General features: G+C 47.7%; 1 protein-coding gene across 2 annotated transcripts in view; it reads left to right on the plus strand.

Moving 5' to 3' along the window:
* GCC2 (GRIP and coiled-coil domain containing 2) overlaps positions 1–23056 on the plus strand; it is a 155542-nt gene that overhangs the window by 94005 nt on the left and 38481 nt on the right. For both annotated transcript variants that reach the window (XM_038759937.1, XM_038759938.1), the window contains exons 14-16: positions 2444–2544; positions 2649–2726; positions 9433–9570. In XM_038759937.1, coding sequence (XP_038615865.1) covers positions 2444–2544; positions 2649–2726; positions 9433–9570 — 317 coding nt within the window. The remainder of the gene's footprint in view (positions 1–2443; positions 2545–2648; positions 2727–9432; positions 9571–23056) is intronic.

Consider the following 23056-nt stretch of genomic DNA (forward strand, 5'->3'; position numbering starts at 1 on the left):
AAATAGTGTAATAAATATGTACAAACATATATACATATATACAGGAGTGTGGTGGTATTTAAGCGCTTACTGTACTAAGTGCTGGGGTGGATATAAGTATATCGGTTGCAGAGTGCCGAACTGAGCATCATCATCATCATCAATCGTATTTATTGAGCGCTTACTGTGTGCAGAGCACTGTACTAAGCGCTTGGGAAGTACAAGTTGGCAACATATAGAGACGGTCCCTGCCCTTGGGAGAGTGCAGTTGAACAATAAGAGACCTATTCCCGGCCCACAACGAGCTTACAAATCCACTCGCGTAGATGACCCAGAAGGGAGAGGGAGTGAGGAAGCACATGAAGCAGCGTGGCTCAGTGGAAAGAGCCCAGGCTTTGGAGTCAGAGGTCATGGGTTCAAATCCCGGCTCCGCCAATTGTCAGCTGGGTGACTTTGGGCAAGTCACTTCACTTCTCTGGGCCTCAGTGACCTCCTCTGGAAAATGGGGATGAAGACTGTGAGCCCCCCGTGGGACAACCTGATCACCTTGTAACCTCCCCAGCGCTACGAACAGTGCTTTGCACATAGCACTTAATAAATGCCATCATCATTATTATTATTATTATTATTATCAGGAGGAAAAGAGGGCTCCGCGTCACCTCCATTCGCTCCCTTTGCTCTTCCCCCTGCCTCTCTGCCCCACAGCACTTGTGTATAAATGTATGTATCAATAATTCTACTTATTTATATGTTGCCAACTTGTACTTCCCAAGCGCTTAGTACAGTGCTCTGCACACAGTAAGCGCTCAATAAATACGATTGATGATGATGATGATGATGATGCCTGTTTACTTGTTTTGACGTCCGTCTCCCCGCCCCCCGACTGTAAGCCCGTTGTGGGTAGGGATTGTCTCTACTGCTGTATTGTACTTCCCAAGCGCTTAGTGCAGTGCTGTGAACACAGTAAGTGCTCAATAAATGTGATTTATTGAATGAAGGAAGGAAGGAAGGAATTAGGGAAGGCCTTTTAGAGGAGATGTGACCTTAATAAGGTTTTGTAGGTGGGGAGAGTGGTGGTGTGGTATATATAATAATAATAATGATGGCATTTATTAAGCACTTACTATGTGCAAAGCACTGTTCTAAGCTCTGGGGAGGTTACAAGGTGATCGGGTTGACCCACGGGGGGCTCACAGTCTTCATCCCCATTTTACAGATGAGGTCACTGAGGCCCAGAGAAGTGAAGTGACTTGCCCAGAGTCACACAGCCGACAAGTGGCGGAGCCGGGATTAGAACCCATGACCTCCAACTCCAAAGCCTGGGCTCTTTCCACTGAGCCACGCAGCTGCTCTAAGCATATGGAGGGGGAGAGAGTGCGAGGCCAGTCGACAGCAAGTTAGATGCGATCCCGACAGAGCAAGTTCCATTAGTCCCATTGGCATATCTATAATAATAATAATAATAATAATAATAATAATAGTATTTGTTAAACGCGTACTATGTGCCAAGCACTGTTCTAAGCACTGGGGTAGTTACGTGGTAATCTGGTTGTCCCACGTGGGGCTCACAGTCTTAATCCCCATTTTACAGAGGAAGTAACTGAGGCACAGGGAAGTTAAGTGACTTGCCCAAGGTCGCACAGCTGACAAGTGGCGGAGCCGGGATTCGAACCCATGTCCTCTGACTCCTAAGCCCGGCTCTTTCCACTGAGCCATGCTGCTTCAGTCTGCGACAGAAGAGTCGGTGTTAGCTCAGAAACCTCAGACGGAGCCAGTGACTCAATCAATCAATCAATCAATCCTATTAATTGAGCGCTTACTGTGTGCAGAGCACTGTACTAAGCGCTTGGGAAGGACAAGTTGACAACGTATGGAGACAGTCAATCAATCAATCAATCGTATTTATTGAGCGCTTACTGTGTGCAGAGCACTGTACTAAGCACTTGGGAAGTACAAGTTGGCAACGTATGGAGACAGTCCCTACCCAACAGTGGGCTCACAGTCTAAAAGGGGGAGAGACAGAGAACAAAACCAAACATACTAACAAAATAAAATAAATAGAACAGATATGTACAAGTAAAATAAATAAATAAATAGAGTAATAAATGCGTACAAACATATATACATATATACAGGTGCTGTGGGGAAGGGAAGGAGGTAAGATAGGGGGTATGGAGAGGGGGACGAGGGGAATTTTAGTGGAAACCGGAGCGTAAATGCTACTTAATGGGAATTGCCCAGTGATTGCACCTGAAAAGAAATCAACCTTTTCACGATCCGTGTCTACTACTAAAAAGGAATAAGAATTTGTTTTGAGTCTGAAGTTTGAAGTCGTCTCCCAGTGAGTCTCATATCAGGCAACTCTTTAACTCGAGAAAGAGCTCATTATCTGTGTCAAACTGAGAGCCAGCCGTATAAATGGCTCTTCGCTTCTATTCCTAAAACAATTATTTTGGGGGTTCAGCTTCACTTCAGTCTTCAGCGGAACAGTATGAGGACAAGAATACCAAGCTCAAGCTACTGCTGGGGAAGACTAAAAAGGAACTGGCGGATTCGAAACAAGCGGTAAGTGAGCTTTGGGACTCTGGATCCTTTAGATTCCTTTTTTGTTCAGCCCCGCTTTCGTTTCCATGACTAACTTTAAACCAACAACAAATTTTGTTCCCTAGGAAACCGACCACTTAATACTTCAGTCATCTTTGAAAGGAGAGCTAGAAGCAAGCCAGCAGCAACTTGAAGTCTATAAAGTAAGGTTTTCGCTGGGGGGGCTGAAGAGATCTATAACTTGTACTTCCCAAGCGCTTACTACAGTGCTCTGCACACAGTAATCAATCAATCATATTTATTGAGCGCTTACTGTGTGCAGAGAACTGTACTAAGCGCTTGGGAAGTACAAGTTGGCAACATATAGAGACAGTCCCTACCCAACAGTGGGCTCACAGTCTAAAAGGGGGAGACAGAGAACAAAACCAAACATACTAACAAAATAAATAGAATAGACATGTACAAGTAAAATAAATAAATAAATAAATAGAGTAATAAATATGTACAGACATATATACATATATACAGGTACCGTGGGGAAGGGAAGGAGGTAAGGTTGGGGGATGGAGGGGGGACGAGGGGGAGAGGAAGGAAGGGGCTCAGTCTGGGAAGGCCTCCTGGAGGAGGTGAGCTCTCAGTAGGGCCTTGAAGGGAGGAAGAGAGCGAGCTTGGCGGATGGGCAGAGGGAGGGCATTCCGGGCCCGGGGGAGGACGTGGGCCAGGGGTCGACGGCTGGACAGGCGAGAACGAGGCACCGTGAGGAGAGTAGCAGCAGAGGAGCGGAGGGTGCGGGCTGAGCTGGAGAAGGAGAGAAGGGAGATGAGGTAGGAGGGGGCGAGGTGACGGACAGCCTTGAAGCCAAGTGTGAGGAGTTTCTGCCTGATGCGCAGATTGATTGGTAGCCACTGGAGAGTTTTGAGGAGGGGAGTACCATGCCCACAGCATTTCTGGGCAAAGACAATCTGGGCAGCAGCGTGAAGTATGGATTGAAGTGGGGAGAGACACGAGGATGGGAGATCAGAGAGAAGGCTGGTGCAGTAGTCCAGACGGGATAGGATGAGAGCTTGAATGAGCAGGGTAGCAGTTTGGATGGAGAGGAATGGGCGGATCTTGGCAATGTTGCGGAGCTGAGACCGGCAGGTTTTGGTGACGGCTTGGATCTGAGGGGTGAACGAGAGAGCGGAGTCGAGGATGACACTGAGGTTGCCGTCTTGTGAGACGGGAAGGATGGTAGTGCCGTCAACAGAGATGGGAAAGTCAGGGAGAGGGCAGGGTTTGGGAGGGACGATAAGGAGCTCAGTCTTGGACATGTTGAGTTTTAGATGGCAGGCAGACATACAGAAAGAGATGTCCCAAAGGCAGGAGGAGATATGAGCCTGGAGGGAGGGAGAGAGAACAGGTGTGGAGATGTAGACTGGGGTTTCATCAGCGTAGAGATGCTAGTTGAAGCCGTGGGAGCGAATGAGGTCACCAAGGGAGTGCGTGTAGATCGAGAACAGAAGGGGACCAAGCACTGAGCCTTGAGGAGCCCCCACAGTAAGGGGATGGGAGGGGGAGGAGGAGCCTGCAAAAGAGACTGAGAATGAATGACCGGAAAGCTAAGAGGAGAACCAGGAGAGGACGGAGTCTGTGAAGCCAAGGTCGGATAGCGTGTTGAGGAGAAGGGGGTGGTCCACAGTGTCGAAGGCAGCTGAGAGGTCGAGGAGGATTAGGACAGAGTAGGAGCCGTTGGATTTGGCGAGCAGGAGGTCATTGGTGACCTTTGAGAGCGCAGTTTCTGTGGAATTCAGGGGATGGAGGGGGTCGAGGAGAGAGTTGATGTTGAGGAATTCGAGGCAGAGCGTGTAGACAACTCGTTCAAGGAGTTTGGAAAGGAATGGTAGGAGGGATATGGGGCGATAACTAGAAGGTGAGGTGGGGTCAAGAGAGGGTTTTTTTAGGATGGGAGAGACATGGGCATGTTTGAAGGCAGAGGGGAAGGAACCGGTGGAGAGTGAGCGGTTGAAGATGGAAGTTAAGGAGGGGAGAAGGGATGGAGCGAGAGATTTCATAAGATGAGAGGGAATGGGGTCAGAAGCACAGGTGGCCAGAGTAGCACTTGAGAGGAGGGAGGAGAGTTCCTCTGAGGATACCGCTGGGAAGGATGGGAGAGTAGCAGAGAGTGTTGAGAGCCGGGGGGTTGGAGAAAGGGGGGAAGAGACTTTGGGGAGGTCGGACCTGATGGATTTGATTTTGTTAATGAAGTAGGAGGCCAGATCGTTGGGGGTGAGGGAAGGAGGAGGGGGAGGAACCGGGGGCCTGAGAAGGGAGTTGAATGTACGGAAGAGCCGGCGGGGGTGATGGGCATGGGTGTCAATAAGGGAGGAGAAATAGTTTTGTCTGGCAGAAGAGAGGGCTGAGTTAAGGCAGGAAAGGATAAACTTGAAGTGAACGAGGTTGGCATGGTGTTTAGACTTTCGCCAGCAGCGTTCGGCAGCTCGAGCATAAGAGCGAAGGAGGCGGACAGTGGCAGTGATCCAGGGCTGTGGGTTAGCGGTGCGAGAGCGGCCGAGGGAAAGGGGAGCGAGTGAGTCTAGCTGAGTAGAAAGGGTAGAGTTGAGAGCAGTAATCTGATCATCAAGACTGGGTAGAGAGGAGAGGGCGGCGAGGTGGGGTGTGAGGCGCTCCGAAAGATGGGTGGGGTCCAGAGAGCGGAGATCTCTGTGAGGAGTAATACGGATTTACAGGGGAAAGGAGTGTGAGTGAGGAGGCAGGTGAGAAGATTATGATCAGAGAGAGGGATTTCAGAGTTGGTGAGGGTGGACACAGTGCAGCGGTAGGAGATGATGAGGTCGAGGGTATGACCAAGTTGGTGAGTGGGTGAGGTGGGGTGGAGGAAGAGGTTGGCAGCATGGAGGAGAGATAGAAGGCGGGCGGCAGAGGAGTCATCAGGGATATCCATGTGGATGTTGAAGTCTCCGAGGATCAGGGTGGGCTCAGTAAGCGCTCAATAAATACGATTGATGGATTGATTGATATATGTATATATGTTTGTATGTATTACTCTCATTTGTACATATTTATTCTACTTATTTTATTTTGTTAATATGTTTTGTTTTGTTGTCTGTCTCCCCCTTCTAGACTGTGAGCCCACTGTTGGGTAGGGACCGTCTCTATATGTTGCCAACTTGTACTTCCCAATCAATCAATCAATCAATCGTATTTATTGAGCGCTTACTATGTGCAGAGCACTGTACTAAGCGCTTGGGAAGTACAAATTGGCATCACATAGAGACAGTCCCTACCCAACAGTGGGCTCACAGTCTAAAAGGGGGAGACAGAGAACAGAACCAAACATACCAACAAAATAAAATAAGTAGGATAGAAATGTACAAGTAAAATAAATAAATAAATAAATAAACAGAGTAATAAATATGTACAACCATATATACATATACACAGGTGCTGTGGGGAAGGGAAGGAGGTAAGACGGAGATGGAGAGGGGGACGAGGGGGAGAGGAAAGAAGGGGCTCAGTCTGGGAAGGCCTCCTGGAGGAGGTGAGCTCTCAGCAGGGCCTTGAAGGGAGGAAGAGAGCTAGCTTGGCGGATGGGCAGAGGGAGGGCATTCCAGGCCCGGGGGATGACGTGGGCCGGGGGTCGATGGCGGGACAGGCGAGAGCGAGGTACGGTGAGGAGATTAGTGGTGGAGGAGCGGAGGGTGCGGGCTGGGCTGGAGAAGGACAGAAGGGAGGGGAGGTAGGAGGGGGCGAGGTGATGGACAGCCTTGAAGCCCAGGGTGAGGAGTTTCTGCCTGATGCGCAGATTGATCGGTAGCCATTGGAGGTTTTTGAGGAGGGGAGTGATATGTCCAGAGCGTTTCTGGACAAAGATAATCCGGGCAGCAGCATGAAGTATGGATTGAAGTGGAGAGAGACACGAGGATGGGAGATCAGAGAGAAGGCTAGTGCAGTAGTCCAGACGGGATAGGATGAGAGCTTGAATTAGCAGGGTAGCGGTTTGGATGGAGAGGAAAGGGCGGATCTTGGCAATGTTGCGGAGCTGAGACCGGCAGGTTTTGGTGACGGCTTGGATGTGAGGGGTGAATGAGAGAGCGGAGTCGAGGATGACACCAAGGTTGCGGGCTTGTGAGACGGGAAGGATGGTAGTGCCGTCAACAGAGATGGGAAAGTCAGGGAGAGGACAAGGTTTGGGAGGGAAGACAAGGAGCTCAGTCTTCGACATGTTGAGCTTTAGGTGGCGGGCGGACATCCAGATGGAGATGTCCTGAAGGCAGGAGGAGATGCGAGCCTGGAGGGAGGGGGAGAGAGCAGGGGCAGAGATGGAGATCTGGGTGTCATCAGCGTAGAGGTGATAGTTGAAGCCGTGGGAGCGAATGAGGTCACCAAGGGAGTGAGTGTAGATTGAGAACAGAAGGGGACCAAGCACTGAACCTTGGGGAACTCCCACAGTAAGAGGATGGGAGGGGGAGGAGGAGCCTGCAAAAGAGACTGAGAAAGAACGACCGGAGAGATAAGAGGAGAACCAGGAGAGGACGGAGTCTGTGAAGCCAAGGTCAGATAACGTGTTGAGGAGAAGGGGGTGGGCCACAGTGTCAAAGGCAGCTGAGAGGTCGAGGAGGATTAGGACAGAGTAGGAGCCGTTGGATTTGGCAACTTCCCAAGCGCTTAGTACAGTGCTCTGCACACAGTAAGCGCTCAATAAATACGATTGATTGATATATGTATATATGTTTGTATGTATTTATTACTCTACTTCATTTGTACATATTTATTGTATTTATCTTATTTTGTTAATATGTTTTGTTTTGTTGTCCGTCTCCCCCTTCTAGACTGTGAGCCCACTGTTGGGTAGGGACTGTCTCTATATGTTGCCAACTTGGACTTCCCAAGCGCTTAGTACAGTGCTCTGCACACAGTAAGCGCTCTGTAAATAGCTTAGAATGAATGAATGAATGAAAAGTATGGAATGGTTCCACGAGCAGTGTCGGTGACTTTTAAGGAGATAACGGATTGTTCTCAGGACTCACATTATTTGGAGTATTGTTGCCAACTTGGGTTGCCAACTTGTGCTTCCCAAGCGCTTAGTACAGTGCTCTGCACACAGTAAGCGCTCAGTAAATACAATTGATTGATTGAGTAGCCGTAACTCCGTTTACAAAAGTTGTAAGGCTCAGCTGGCAGAAGCAGTGAATCTGCTTTTAAGCTAATGGTTTCAACATCAGATAAACTTGGATTATTTTCCGTAGGTCAGTGTGTTAGAATTTTCTGGTACATAATATATACAAGCAAAGACTTGAGGACTCCAGTGAGGTGGAAGCCCTACAAACCAGAATAGAGTTGCAAGCCTGGGTACTTTCCTACCGTAAACGCTACTGTCAGAGAAAACTAAGCTCTTAATGTATTAAAAACACACAGAGAAAACCTTCTGGGGACTTTCCAGACTGTGAGCCCACCGTTGGGTAGGGACCGTCTCTATATGTTGCCAACTTGTGCTTCCCAAGCGCTTAGTACAGTGCTCTGCACACAGTAAGCGCTCAATAAATGCGATTGATTGATTATCAGCTACCCAGGATTGAGGAATCCTTTCCGTCATGACCAGTGTGTTGAGAAGCAGCGTGGCTCAGTGGAAGGAGCACGGGCTTGGGAGTCAAAGGTCATGGGTTTGAATCCCGGCTCCGCCACTTGTCAGCCGTGTGACCTTGGGCAAGTCACTTCACTTCTCTGGGCCTCTGTTCCCTCATCTGTAAAATGGGGACTAAGACTGTGAGCCCCACGTGGGACAACCTTGATCACCTTGAATCCCCCCCCCACCACTTAGAACAGTGCTTGGCACATAGCGCTTAACAAATACCACCATTATTATTATTATTTAAGGTTGTTCTCTAGAAGGTTTATCTTTTCATGCATGACTCTTCCTCTCCCTGCCCTACCATACTGGGCTCGTGACAAACATACGTGGAGTGCCCTACTGAGAGCTCACCTCCTCCAGGAGGCCTTCCCAGACTGAGCCCCTTCCTTCCTCTCCCCCTCGTCCCCCTCTCCATCCCCCCATCTTACCTCCTTCCCTTCCCCACAGCACCTGTATATATGTTTGTACATATTTATTATTCTATTTATTTATTTTACTTGTACCTATCTATTCTATTTATTTTATTTTGTTAGTATGTTTTGGTTTTGTTCTCTGTCTCCCCCTTTTAGACTGTGAGCCCACTGTTGGGTAGGGACTGTCACTATATGTTGCCAACTTGTCCTTCCCAAGCGCTTAGTACAGTGCTCTGCACCCAGTAAGCGCTCAATAAATACGATTGATGATGATGATGACTGTCTCTATATGTTGCCAACTTGTCCTTCCCAAGCGCTTAGTACAGCGCTCTGCACCCAGTAAGCGCTAGGTAAATACGATTGATGATGATGATGACTGTCTCTATATGTTGCCAACTTGTACTTCCCAAGCGCTTAGTCCAGTGCTCTGCACACAGTCAGCGCTCAGTAAATACGATTGATTGATTGATGGACGGACAACCTTGATCACCTTGTATCCCCCCCAGTGCTTAAACAGTGCTTGGCACATAGTAAGCGCTTAACAAATCCCACCATTATTATTATTATTTAAGGTTGTTCTCTAGAAGGTTTATCTTTTCATGCATGACTCTTCCTCTCCCTGCCCTACCGTATTCGTGGCAAACCTACATGGCGTGCCAGTGCCAGCGTGGAAAACAAATAGGAACTTGTCGGGAAAGTTTCAGATTGTCCGTTGGAGTGACTTTTAGATTGGACCAAGGGCACCAGTTTCACCAAATGCCGAGCGGATCCCCGAAGGGTCTGTGTCCCAAGCGCTTAGTACAGTGCTCTGCACATAGTAAGCACTCAATAAATACGATTGATTGAAGGGAAGGGGTGTCTTTTCAGATCCAGTTGGCCGAAATCACCTCAGAGAAGCATAAAGTCCAGGAGCACCTGAGGAACTCAGTTGAACAGCACCAACGTACCCTGAGCGCCTACCAACAGAAGATCGCAACTTGGCAGGAAGAGTGCCGCACCGCCAAGGTACCCCCTCCCCAGAGCGGGGCGGAATCGGCGAGCTCTGGTTCATTCAGTGCTATTTATTGAGCGCTTACTGTGTGCAGAGCACTGTACTAAGCGCTTGGGAAGTCCAAGTCGGCGACATATAGAGACGGCCCCTACCCAACGGGGCGATTTGCCTTGGCGGGGCCCACCCGCTAGCGGTTCGCCCCTAAGGAGGAATTGCCTCTTACGTTATGTAAAGGGGCAGAGATATCTGTCTCTCCACAGCTTCCCTTCTCAATAATAATAGTGGCAATAATAATAATAATAATAATAATGGCATTTATTAAGCGCTTACTGTGTGCAAAGCACTGTTCTAAGCGCTGGGGAGGTTACAAGGCGATCAGGTTGTCCCCCGGGGGGCTCACAGTCTTCACCCCCATTTGACAGATGAGGTCACTGCAGCCCAGAGAAGGGAAGTGACTTGCCCAAAGTCACACAGCTGACAGTTGGCGGAGCCGGGGTTTGAACCCGTGACCTCTGACTCCCAAGCCCGGGCTCTTTCCAATCAATCAATCAATCAATCGATCGTATTTATTGAGCGCTTTCTGTGTGCAGAGCACCGTTCTAAGCGCTTGGGAAGTACAAGTCGGTAACATATAGAGACGGGCCTTACGCAACAGTGGGCTCACAGTCTAGAAGGGGGAGACAGAGAACAAAACCAAACATATTAACAAAATAAAATAAATAGAATAGATATGTACATGTAAAATAAATAAGTAAATAGAGTAATAAATATGTACAAACATATATATACGGGTGCTGTGGGGAAGGGAAGGAGGTAAGAAGGCAGGGGTGGAGAGGGGGATGAGGGGGAGAGCCACACTGCTTCTCTTGATCTTCTAGACTGTGAGCCCACTGTTGGGTCGGGACCGTCTCTATATGTTGCCAACTTGGACTTCCCAAGCGCTTAGTACAGTGCTCTGCACGCAGTAAGCGCTCAATAAATACGATTGAATGAATGAAGGAATCTTACCCATTAATCAGGTTAATGGTTTCAACATCAGATAAGCTTTGATGATTTTCCGTAGGTCAGTGTGTGAGAATCTTCTGGCTCATGGTATAGCCAAGCAAACACTCAGAGACTCCAATGAGTTAGAAGCCATACAAAACCGAATAGAGTTTCAAGCCTGGTTACTTTCTGACCGTAAACACCGCAGTCAGAGAAAACTAAGCTCCTCATGTTGGGGAAGCAGCATGGCTCAGTGGAAAGAGCCCGGGCTTTGGAGTCAGAGGTCATGGGTTCGAATCCTGGCTCCGCCAGTGGTCAGCTGTGTGACTGTGGGCAAGTCACTTAACTTCTCTGTGCCTCAGTTACCTCATCTGTAAAGTGGGGATGAAGATTGTGAGGCCCCCCGTGGGACAACCTGATCACCTTGAAACCTCCCCAGCGCTTAGAACAGTGCTCTGCACATAGTAAGCGCTTAATAAATGCCGTTATTATTATTATTATGTTTTAAAAACGCACAGAGAAAATCTTCTGGGGACTTAATAATAATAATGGATGGCATTTGTTAAGCGCTGACTATGTGCAGAGCACTGTTCTAAGCGCTGGGGAGGATACAAGGTGATCAGGTTGTCCCAAGTGGGGCTCACCATCTTAATCCCCATTTTGCAGATGAGGTAACTGAGGCCCAGAGAAGTGAAGTGACTTGCCCGAAGTCAGACGGCTAACAGATGCCATCATTATTATCAGCGCTTTGCACACAGTAAGCGCTCAATAAATTCGTTTAAATGAATATTAGTTTAGAGCCTGGGAACTAGCTGTAATTCTATTGATTCTGACGATTTTGACACCTGTCTACGTGTTTTGTTTTGTTGTCTGTCTCCCCCTTCTAGACTGTGAGCCCGTTGTTGGGTAGGGACCGTCTCTATATGTTGCCGACTTGTACTTCCCAGGCGCTTAGTACAGTGCTCTGCACACAGTAAGCGCTCAATAAATTCGATTGAATGAATTGAATGAATGAAAGAACAACTGGCGGAGCCAGGATTTGAACCCGTGACCTCTGACTCCAAAGCCCGGGCTCTTTCCACTGAGCCAGGCTGCTTCTCTTATCACTATATGTTGCCAACTTGTACTTCCAAAGCGCTTAGTCCAGTGCTCTGCACACAGTAAGCGCTCAATAAATACGATTGATTGATTGATTGGTTATCAGGTGCCGAGCACTGTAGTAAACTCTAGGGTGGATATTAGCCCCGTCGGGTTGGGCACCGTCCCTGCCCCCTGTGGGACTCACAGATGAGGGAACTGAGAAGTGACTTGGCCAAGGTCACCCAGCAGGCAGGTGGAAGAGTCGGGATTAGAACCCGCGACCTTCGGACTCCTAGGCCCGGGCTCTAACCGCTCGGCCACGCTGCCTCTCGGCCGTGGCGGCGGAGCGACCCATCGGGCGAAGGTTTTCTCTGAACGCACAGAGCGGGTGGAAGGAGTGATCTCAGCCCCCCGTGGTTCCCCCACCCCGTCCTCAGGGACCTGCCCTGCGCTTGCAGAAGCCATGGCATTTCTCACTTTCCAGTTTGTGTCAACTTTTCCGGAATTCCTCCAAGTGGCTTAGAAGAATCATTAGATCAGAGCGGAACATAGCAGGGGAATATCGGAATGGGCGGGGAGACATAGCAGGAGAAGCCCAGGAAGCAGCGAGGTGTATTTATTTTATTTTTATTTATACATATTTATTCAGAAAATGAGCGTTATTCCTGTTTGCCTCTCCCTACCTCTCAGGGATGGAGTGACCCAAGGGATGCCAGGAAGCAGCGAGGTGCAAGGGGAAGAATGGAAGAACGGGGGTTGGAGGTCGGGACACCTGGGTCCTAGATAGTGTACCTATCTATTCTATTTATTTTATTTTGTTAGTATGTTTGGTTTTGTTCTCTGTCTCCCCCTTCTAGACTGTGAGCCCACTGTTGGGTAGGGACCGTCTCTACATGTTGCCAACTTGTACGTACTTCCCAAGCGCTTAGTACATTGCTCTGCACACAGGAAGCGCTCAATAAATACGATTGATTGATTGATAGTCCAAACGGGGACCAGCCGCTCCCTGTGACTTGTAGGGACCGTCTCTCGATGTTGCCAACTTGGACTTCCCAAGCGCTTAGTACAGTGCTCTGCACACAGTAAGCGCTCAATCAATACGATCGATGACGATGACGATGGTTTCTTCATTCAGAAAATGAGCGGTAGTGGTTGCCTCTCCCTGCCTCTCAGGGATGGAGTGACACAAGGGATGTGAAGGAGCTCTGGGGGAGAAAGTGATTTGCAGTATTAAGCACGGGCCTAAGAGTCAGAGCACCTGGGTTCGAATCGCGGCTGTGTGACCTCAGACAATCACTTAATTCTCTGTGCCTCAGTTCCCTTATCTGCAAAATGGGAGTTCAGTGCATGTTCATCATCACTAATGGTATTTATGGAGCGCGTACTATGTGCAGAGAGCCCGGTACCAAGCGCTTGCAACAGAGTGGGTAGACGCGTCCCCTCCCCACAGCAAGCTGTTCTCCCTCCTGCTTGGACTCTGAGCCCCATGTGGGGGACCTGATTATCTCCTTTTTACCCCAGCGCTTAGTACAGTGCTTGGCGCACGGTAAGCGCCTAACAGACACCGCAGTTAGGATTATCTGTATTTATTAATTTAGCGTTTCTTAGTCTGGACTCATCAAGCAGCGTGGCTCAGTGGAAAGAGCCCGGGCTTTGGAGTCAGAGGTCATGGGTTCAAATCCCGGCTCCACCAATTGTCAGCTGTGGGACTTTGGGCAAGTCACTTCACTTCTCTGGGCCTCAGTGACCTCATCTGGAAAATGGGGATTAAGACCGTGAGCCCCCCAGGGGACAACCTGATCACCTTGTAACCTCTCCAGTGCTTAGAACAGTGCCTTGCACATAGTGAGCGCTTAATAAGCCATCAATCAATCAATCAATCGTATTTATTGAGCGCTTACTGTGTGCAGAGCGCTGTACTAAGCGCTTGGGAAGTACAAGTTGGCAACATATACAGTCCCTACCCAACAGTGGGCTCACAGTCTAGAAGAATCATTAAGCAGTAGTGGGTTATTAATGCAAAGTGGCTGTAGGGGTAGATCAGATAAGACAGTTGGCAGGTTCATTCATTCATTCACTCATATTTATTGAGCGCTTACTGTCAGATCTGTCCCGAACCCAAGTCCCGCCCTGGCCTGTGGGCATTTTTTTTTAGGGGGGGTGGATCACACCCACTTGTCCTCCCAACCTGCATTCAGCACTTAGGAAGGTACAGTACAACAGAGTGGGAAGAAACATCCCCTCCCCACAGCAAGCTGTTTTCCCTCCTGCTTAGACTGTGAGCCTCGGGTGGGGGAAATGATTATCTTGCTTTTACCCCAGCGCTTAGTACAGTACAGTTTCAGAAATTTCAAAGAAACCCCAAAACCCCCCCGTGAAGGTCCAACAAATTGCTCGTGGGAGTTTTCATACCCTTCTCAAAAAAAAAAAACCACACCTTTGGGCACCCCGCTCGTGGCTCAGTGGAGAAGAGCACGGGCTTTGGAGTCAGAGGTCATGGGTTCGAATCCTGGCTCTGCCACATGTCTGCTGTGTGATCTTGGGCAAGTCACTTAACTTCTCTGAGCCTCAGTTACCTCATCTGTAAAATGGGGATTAAGACTGTAAACCAAGCCCCATGTGGGACAACTTGATCACCTTATATCCACCCCCAGCGCTTAGAACAGTGCTCTGCACATAGTAAGCGCTTAACAAATGCCATCATTATTATTATTATTATTATCCTTAAGTAATCGCAATAAAAATAATGACGGTGGGCCTTGTGAAGCACTTACTACACGCCAAGCACTATACTAAGCGCTAAGGTCGATACAAGATGATCAGATCCCATCTGATCAAGAAGCAGCGTGGCTCAGTGGACAAAGCACGGGCTTTGGAGTCAGAGGTCATGGGTTCAAATCCCGGCTCCGCCAATTGTCAGCTGGGTGACTTCGGGCAAGTCACTTCACTTCTCTGGGCCTCGGTTCCCTCACCTGTAAAATGGGGATTAAGACTGTGAGCCGCCCCCCCGTGGGACAACCTGATCACCTTGTAACCTTCCCAGCGCTTAGAACAGTGCTTTGCACATAGTAAGCGCTTAATAAATGCCATCATTATTATTATTATCTGGGGCTCAGAGCTGAAGGAGGATGCAGCACTGGAGTTGGCCAGAGTTTGGGTATGAGCCAGGGCTAACTTTACACCCTTGTAAGGTGTTTGACTTTCCCGTTGTTATTTTTAAGTACCGGCAAGTCGTTTCCCGTTCTTTGTGACTCCATGACTATCCTATTATTATTTTTAAGTACCGTCAGGTCGTTTCCAGTTCATTGTGACTCCATGGATAGACTTTCTCCAGAACGTCCCGTCCTCTGCCGTAATCCGCAACCTTTCTAATGGTTCTTCTGTTCTCGTTGTCTGGGTCTCTACCCCTCCAACTGCTGGTCTGTGAGCCCACTGTTGGGTAGGGACTGTCTCTATATGTTGCCAATTTGTACTTCCCAAGCGCTTAGTACAGTGCTCTGCACACAGTAAGCGCTCAATAAATACGATTGATGATGGTCTGCATCTTCCACGTTTTCCCTGGAATTTTCCCAGCATTAGTGCCTCCTCCAGAGAATTAGTCCTCCTGGTTATGTGTCTAAAATGTGCCAATCTAAGTTGAGTCATCGGGCCTTCCAAAGGCCACTTTGGTTTAATTTGCTCTAAAATCCAGTTTGTTTCTCAGGCAGTCCATGGTATTCGCAAAAGCGTTCTCCATCATCTCACTACAAAGGAATCCATGTTCTTTCTAATCCCGTTTCTTCACTCTCCAGCTTTCAGATTCATACATTGTCACTGGAAACGCCGTAAAGTTGACAGTTTGTATCTTTGTGGGTAGGGACTGTCTCTATATGTTGCCAATTTGTACTTCCCAAGCGCTTAGTCCAGTGCTCTGCACAAAGTAAGCGCTCAATAAATACGATTGATGATGATGATGATTGTTATATCAGCATGTTTCATGACTTTTTCCAGGCTCTTCGTAGCAAGTCTTCCTAACATTAATCTTCGGTGTATTCCTTGGCTACGACTTCCTTTGTCATTGTTTAGTGATCCCGGGAGGGAAAAATTGTCAAGTATTTCGATCTTGTCTCCATCTTCTGCAAACGAGTTAAACCTTTAGGTTGTCACGATCTTTGTTGTCTCGATGTTCAAATGTAGGCCCATCTTTTTGCTCTGCTCTGTAACTTTTAATAATAAGCCCTTCAGATCGTCTTCACTCTCTGCTAATAGGGTTGACTTTCCCAGGTAGTGTCTAATTCCCTTTAGCCAAGGACATTATTGCTACCGAGTGCTAAGGTTTGTGATTTCTTTTCTATAATGAATTCTGCCTTCCTTCTAGCCACTGTAAGAAATGCAGCACTGTTGAAGGAAGCCAGGGCTAGCGCCAGGAAGCAAAATGAGAGCACGGAAGACTAGAGAGGGTTGGGATCCCACCCAGAACCGTCACGGGATTTTTCAGAATACCTCAGGCCACTCCTGAAAATTACCAGAACTATTTCCGAAGAAGTCAGCCGGGCTTCTAATAACGATGGCACTTATTAAGTGCTTACTATTGCGCCAAGCGCTCTTCTAAGCACCAGGGTAGATACAAGGTAATCAGGTTGGACGTAATCCCTGTCCCACGTGGGGCTAACGGTCTCAATCCCCATTTTGCAGATGAGGTAACTGAGGCCCAGAGGAGTGAAGTGACTTGCCCCAGGTCACACAGCAAAGCGGCAGAGGTGGGATTAGAACCCATGACCTTTTAGACTGTGAGCCCACTGTTGGGTAGGGACTGTCTCTGTATGTTGCCAATCTGTACTTCCCAAGTGCTTAGTACAGTGCTCTGCACATAGTAAGCGCTCAATAAATACGATTGATGATGATGATGATGATGACCTTTTGACTCCCAAGCACGGGCTCTAGCCACCATGCCATATTGCGTTAAAAATCATTGCAGTTGTTCAAATAGTCATTTTTTTTTTAGCATATAGGGCCTTTTTACTTGATTTGATCCACGTGACGGTGAAAAGCAACACGGTCTAGTGGATCGAAGCAGTGTGGCTCAGTGGAAAGAGCCCGGGCTTTGGAAGTCAGAGGGCATGGGTTCGAATTCTGCCTCCACCACTTGTCAGCTTTGGGCAAGTCACTTCACTTCTCTGTGCCTCAGTTACCTCATCTGGGAAATGGGGATTAAGTCTGTGAGCTCCACGTGGGACAGCTTGATTACCTTGTATTTACCCCAGTGCTGAGAACAGTGCTTTGCACATAGCACTGTTGCCATTATTATTTTTATGTATTATTATTGTAGCGCACGAGCCTGGGAGTCATTAGGACTGGGTTCTAATCCCCGCTCTTGTCTGCTGTTTGACCTTGGACAAGTCACTTCACCTCTCTTACCTCAGCTACCTCATCTGTAAAATGGGAGTTAAGTCTGTGAGCCCCATGTGGGCTAGGGACTGTGTCCAACTGTGAGCCCACTGTTGGGTAGGGACCGTCTCTATATGTTGCCAACTTGTACTTCCCAAGCGCTTAGTACAGTGCTCTGCACACAGTAAGCACTCAATAAATACGATTGATTGATTGACTGATTGTCATGTATCTACCACAGCGCTTAACACAGTGCCTGGCACGTAGTAAGCATTTAACATGCCGTTAAAAAAACAAACAAACTAAAAATGATTCTCAGGTCCAATCCATCGTTTACAGAATCAGGGGCTGGATTTACATTCATTCATTCAATCGTATTTATTGAGCGCTTACTGTGTGCAGAGCACTGTACTAAGCGCCTGGGAAGTACAGGTTGGCAACATATAGAGACGGTCCCTACCCAACAGCGGGCTCCCAGCCCCAACCCACCCATATCTTTACTTACAGTCTGGGGTTCCTGTTGTTATCATTTTTCATTACAGTTAATAAATTCAAATTGAGGGGGTCTGGTGCTTGAAAGCATAAGGCATCTGTAGGGCAGAGAGCAAGAAACAGGCTTTTAAAGGGAGAGGGTTTGAATTTTATGAAGCCTATAATCTTTTTGAGGAACAAACACGTGACAAAAATATCTTCCGTTGTAAGATTAATTTATTCATTCATTCAATCATATTTATTGAGCGCTTACTGCGTGCAGAGCACTGTACTAAGCGCCTGGGAAGTACATTTGTACATAGTCTTATTTATTTTATTTTGTTAATATGTTTTGTTTTGTTCTCTGTCTCCCCCCTTCTAGCCTGTGAGCCCACTGTTGGGTAGGGACCGTCTCTCTATGTTGCCAACTTGGACTTCCCAAGCGCTTAGTACAGTGCTCTGCACACAGTAAGCGCTCAATAAATAGCATTGAATGAAAGAATGAACAGGTTGGCAACATATAGAGACGGTACCTACTCAATAGTGGGCTCACAGTCTAGAAGGTGGGCTCACAGTCTAGAAGTCTAATTTAGAGGCGACACAATGAGTATCCAGGGAAACCGAGCCATGAGTGCGGTTTATTCAGACCAAAACTAGTAACTACATTTTTCTCTTTTTTTTTTCCCCCTTATCCTGTTTTCTGGGGCAAAAACCAAAGTGACACAAAACCCCAGGCTAATTATAAACTGACAACGTGAGTGATACGGCTATAAGGCCGACTGGAGAGAGAGAGGCCGAGCGCACATAAGCTGTCTTCCGCGGCAGCTTTGCTTCAGCAGTTTCCTTTTGTGACTCTTTGGCAAATAAAATTTTAAAGGCCTTTACTGGAACTCGGAATCTCACGATCCGCCAAATATTTACAGATGATGGAGTGGGTCGATTAGAAACTGAAAGCTGGAGGCCAATTAGACTCCACTGGGATTGCCCGGTTTCTGCTTGGAAGACAGTGTAGTTTGAACACCAAATTTCCAGTAAGGGAGGCTTGCGTCTGTTCTTTTAGCTCATCCATCATTCCTCTGCACCCTAGAGCGACTTATTTCATCATCATCATCAATCGTATTTATTGAGCGCTTACTGTGTGCAGAGCACTGTACTAAACGCTTGGGAAGTACAGTTTGGCAACATATTTGGCAACAATTTGACTCGTCAAACCTCGATTTTTCCATCTGTAAGGTCGGGTTGATAGTCCAGCACTGAATTGGCCTTTATGTGGGGAGGGAATATGTTTTCCAACTCTGCTTTATTATTACACTGTACTCTCCCCAGCACTTTGTGCAGTTCTGTGCACACAGCCAGTGCTCAGAAAATATCCTGTATATATGTTTGTACATATTTATTACTCTATTTTATTTGTACATATTTATTCTATTTATTTTATTTTGTTAATATGTTTTGTTCTCTGTCTCCCTCTTCTAGACTGTGAGCCCGTTGTCGGGTAGGGACCGTCTCTATATATTGCCGACTTGGACTTCCCGAGCGCTTAGTACAGTGCTCTGCACACAGTAAGCGCTCAGTAAATACGATTGAATGAATGAATGAATGAATCCTTGATTGGTTATAACTGTCCATGAACTGCTGCAGATAATAATAATAATAATGACGGCATTTGTTAAGCGCTTGCTATGTGCAAAGCACTGTTCTAAGCACTGGGGGGGATACAAGGTGATCAGGTTGTCCCACGTGGGGCTCCCAGTCTTAATCCCCATTTTACAGATGAGGGAACTGAGGCACAGACAAGTGACTTGCCCAAGATCACACAGCAGGCATGTGGGGGAGCCAGGATTAGAACCCATGACCTCTGACTCCCAAGCCCGGTCTCTTTCCACCGAGCCACGCTGCTTCTCTACTTCAGAGGTGCCACCACAATAGCTTCATAGAAGAGAGAGTCAGCCCAACTGAGGAAGTAGTGTTACCTAGTGGTTAAAGCATGGGCCCGGGAGTTAGAGGAACTGGGTTCTAATCCCAGCTCCGCCACTGTAGGGCCTTGGGCAAGTCTCGTAACTTCTCTGGGTCTCAGTTACCTCATCTGTAAAATGGGGATTGAGACTGTGAGCCCCGTGTGGGTCATGGACTGTATCCAACCTCGTTATCTTTTATCTGCCCCAGCACTCAGTACAGTATCTGGCCCATAGAAGGTACTTAAATTCCATTAAAAAAAAATTGCGGGGGAAGTTGAGCCTCCACAGCCTCTGTCTTTCTTCGCAGGCTTGCATTTTCTCCTTTCATTCATTCAGTCGTATTTATTGAGCGCTTACTGTGTGCAGAGCACTGTACTAAGCGCTTGGGAAGTCCAAGTCGGCAACATCTAGAGACGGTCCCTACCCACCAGCGGGCTCCCAGTCTAGAAGGGGAAGACAGACAACAAAACAAAACATGGAGGCAGGTGTCAGAATCATCAGAACAAATTAAATTATAGCTCAGTGCACCTCATTAACAAAATAAATAGAATAGTAAATATGTACAAGTAAAATAGAGGAATAAAACTGTACAAACAGGTATACAGGTGCTGTGGGGAGGGGAAGGAGGTAGGGCGGGGGGGATGGGGAGGACTGAGCCCCCTCCTTCCTCTCCCCCTTGCCCCCCTCTCCATCCCCCCCGCCTTACCTCCTTCCCCTCCCCACAGCACCTGTACATATGTATATATGTGTGTACGTATTTATTACTCTATTTTATTTGCACATATGTATTCTATTTATTTTCTTTTGCTAATATGTTTTGTTTTGTTGTCTGTCTTCCCCTTCTAGACTGTGAGCCCCCTGTTGGGTAGGGACCGTCTCTGTACGTTGCCGACTTGGACTTCCCAAGCGCTTAGTCCAGTGCCCTGCACACAGGAAGCGCTCAATAAATACGATTGAATGAATGAATGAATGAATGAAAAAGGGGGCTCAGTCCCCCTGAAACCTCAGACTGAACATGACCCAAACAGAACTCCTCATCTTCCCACCCAAACCTGGTCCTCTCCATAACTTTCCCATCACGGTAGACAACCCCACCACCCACCCTGTCCCACGAGTCCATAACCTGGACTTTATCTGCGACTCATCGCTCTCATTCAACTGTCACCAAATCCTTTAGATTCTACTTTCACCACATCTTTCGAATCCACCCCCTTCCTCTCCATCCATACTTCTACCGTGCTGATCCAAGCACTTATCCTTTCCCGCCTTGACTCCTGCTTCAGCCTCCTCACTGACTTCACCTGGCCTCCTCTCCCGTCCCGACTTCACTCAGCCACACAGATCAGCGTGGCTCAGGGGAGGGAGCCCGGGCTTTGGAGTCAGAGGTCATGGGTTCAAATCCCGGCTCCGCCACTTGTCGGCTGTGTGACTTTGGGCGAGTCACTTCACTCCTCTGGGCCTCAGTTCCCTCATCTGTAAAATGGGGATTAAAACTGTGAGCCCCCCCACCGTGGGACAACCTGATCACCTCGTAACCTCCCCAGTACTTAGAACAGTGCTTTGCACATAGTAAGTGCTTAACAAATACCATCATCATCATTATTATTATTAAAAGATATGCTGTCCCTACTCATGTTTTAGACTGTGAGCCCACTGTTGGGTAGGGACTGTCTCTATATGTTGCCAATTTGTACTTCCCAAGCGCTTAGTACAGTGCTTTGCACGTAGTAAGCGCTCAATAAATACGATTGATGATGATGATGTTTCAAGTATTTCTCTTTTCTTACTCTCTCTCTCTCTAAAGAAATGTGCAGCCTGTGTCTCCCCACTCCTCAAAAACCTCTGATTGTTGCCCATCCACTTCCACATCAAACCTAAGCTCCTCGCCGTCATCTTTAATAATAATAATAATAATAATAATAATAATAATAATAATAATAATGGCATTTATTATTATAAATGCCTACCCTACCATTGTTGGGTAGGGACCGTCTCTATATGCTGCCAACTTGTACTTCCCAAGCGCTTAGTACAGTGCTCTGCACACAGTAAACGCTCAATAAATACAACTGATTGAATGAATGGGAGATTACAGTGCAATGCGGCAGTTAGCAGACACACTCCCTTCCCACAGAGAGATTCCAGTCTAGAGGGGGAGACAGACATTAAAATAAATAACAGATAGGGAAATAGAGTATAGGAATATTCATTCATTCAATCGTATTTATTGAGCGCTGACTGTGTGCAGAGCACTGTACTAAGCGCTTGGGAAGTACAATTCGGCAACATATAGAGACGGTCCCTACCCAACAGTGGGCTCACAGTCTAGAAGGGGGAGACAGAGAACAAAACCAAACATATTAACAGAATAAAATCAATAGAAAAAATATGTACAAGTAAAATAAATAGAGTAATAAATCCGTACAGACATATATACATACATACAGGTGCTGTGGGGAAGGGAAGGAGGTAAGGCGGGGGGGAATGGAGAGAGGGAGGAGGGGGAGAGGAGAGCGAGGACTTAGTTGGGGAAGACCTCTTGGAGGAGATGTGGTTTTTGGAGGGTTTTGAAGGTGAGGAGAGTGGTGGTCTGCAGGATACGAAGCAGGAGGGAGTTCTGGATCCCAGGGAGGGTTGTGGGCAAGGGAACGACAGGGAGTTAGACAAGACCAAGGTTCATTGAGGAGTTTGGCACCGTGAACTATGTGGGCTGGGTTATAGCAGGAGATCGGCGAAGTAAGGAAGTTGTACGGAGAGCTGATTGCCTGTGGCTCAGTGGAAAGAGCCCGGGCTTTGGACTCAGAAGGACTCCGTCGTATGTCTACTTTGTGGCTTTCAGCAAGTCATTTCACTTCTCCGTGCCTCAGTTACCCCATCTGGAAAATGGGGTTTAAGAAGGTGTCCATCCTGATTAGCTTATATTTTCCCCAGTGTATAGTGGCTGGGACTTAGCGCTTAACAAATACCTTTGGGAAAAACAAATAGGAAAATAAAACACAGACCGCTTACTCCTTTTGGGTGCTGATCTCGGAAAACCTTCCAAGTCACCTGCCGCCCCCGCCCCAACCACCTCCCCAGAACCTTTCCATGCCCACTTAGAAAAGGAAATATACTTTTCTAAGTGTTTCTCACCCTCACCCACCTGAGCGCATCCTCACAAAGAACAAGCATCGGGAGGGAGAAGGGCATTCAAAGCCTTATTAAGGTCACATCTCCTCCAAGAAGTCTTCCCCGATAAAGCCCTCTTTTCCCTGACTCTCTCTCCCTCCCGCGATGTCTAGGCACTTGAATCTGTACCCTTGGGGAAGCAGCGGGGCTCAGTGGAAAGAGCCCGGGCTTTGGAGTCAGAGGTCATGGGTTCAAATCCCGGCTCCGCCACTTTTCGGCTGTGTGACTTCGGGCAAGCCACTTCACTGCTCTGTGCCTCAGTTCCCTCATCTGTAAAATGGGGATCATCATCATCATCAATCGTATTTATTGAGCGCTTACTATGTGCAGAGCACTGTACTAAGCGCTTGGGAAGTACAAATCGGCAACATATAGAGACAGTCCCTACCCAACAGTGGGCTCACAGTCTAAAAGGGGGAGACAGAGAACAAAACCAAACATGCTAACAAAATAAAATAAATAGAATAGATAT

This window comes from Tachyglossus aculeatus, chromosome 2 (assembly GCF_015852505.1).
Source record: "Tachyglossus aculeatus isolate mTacAcu1 chromosome 2, mTacAcu1.pri, whole genome shotgun sequence".
Lineage (NCBI taxonomy): Eukaryota > Metazoa > Chordata > Mammalia > Monotremata > Tachyglossidae > Tachyglossus > Tachyglossus aculeatus.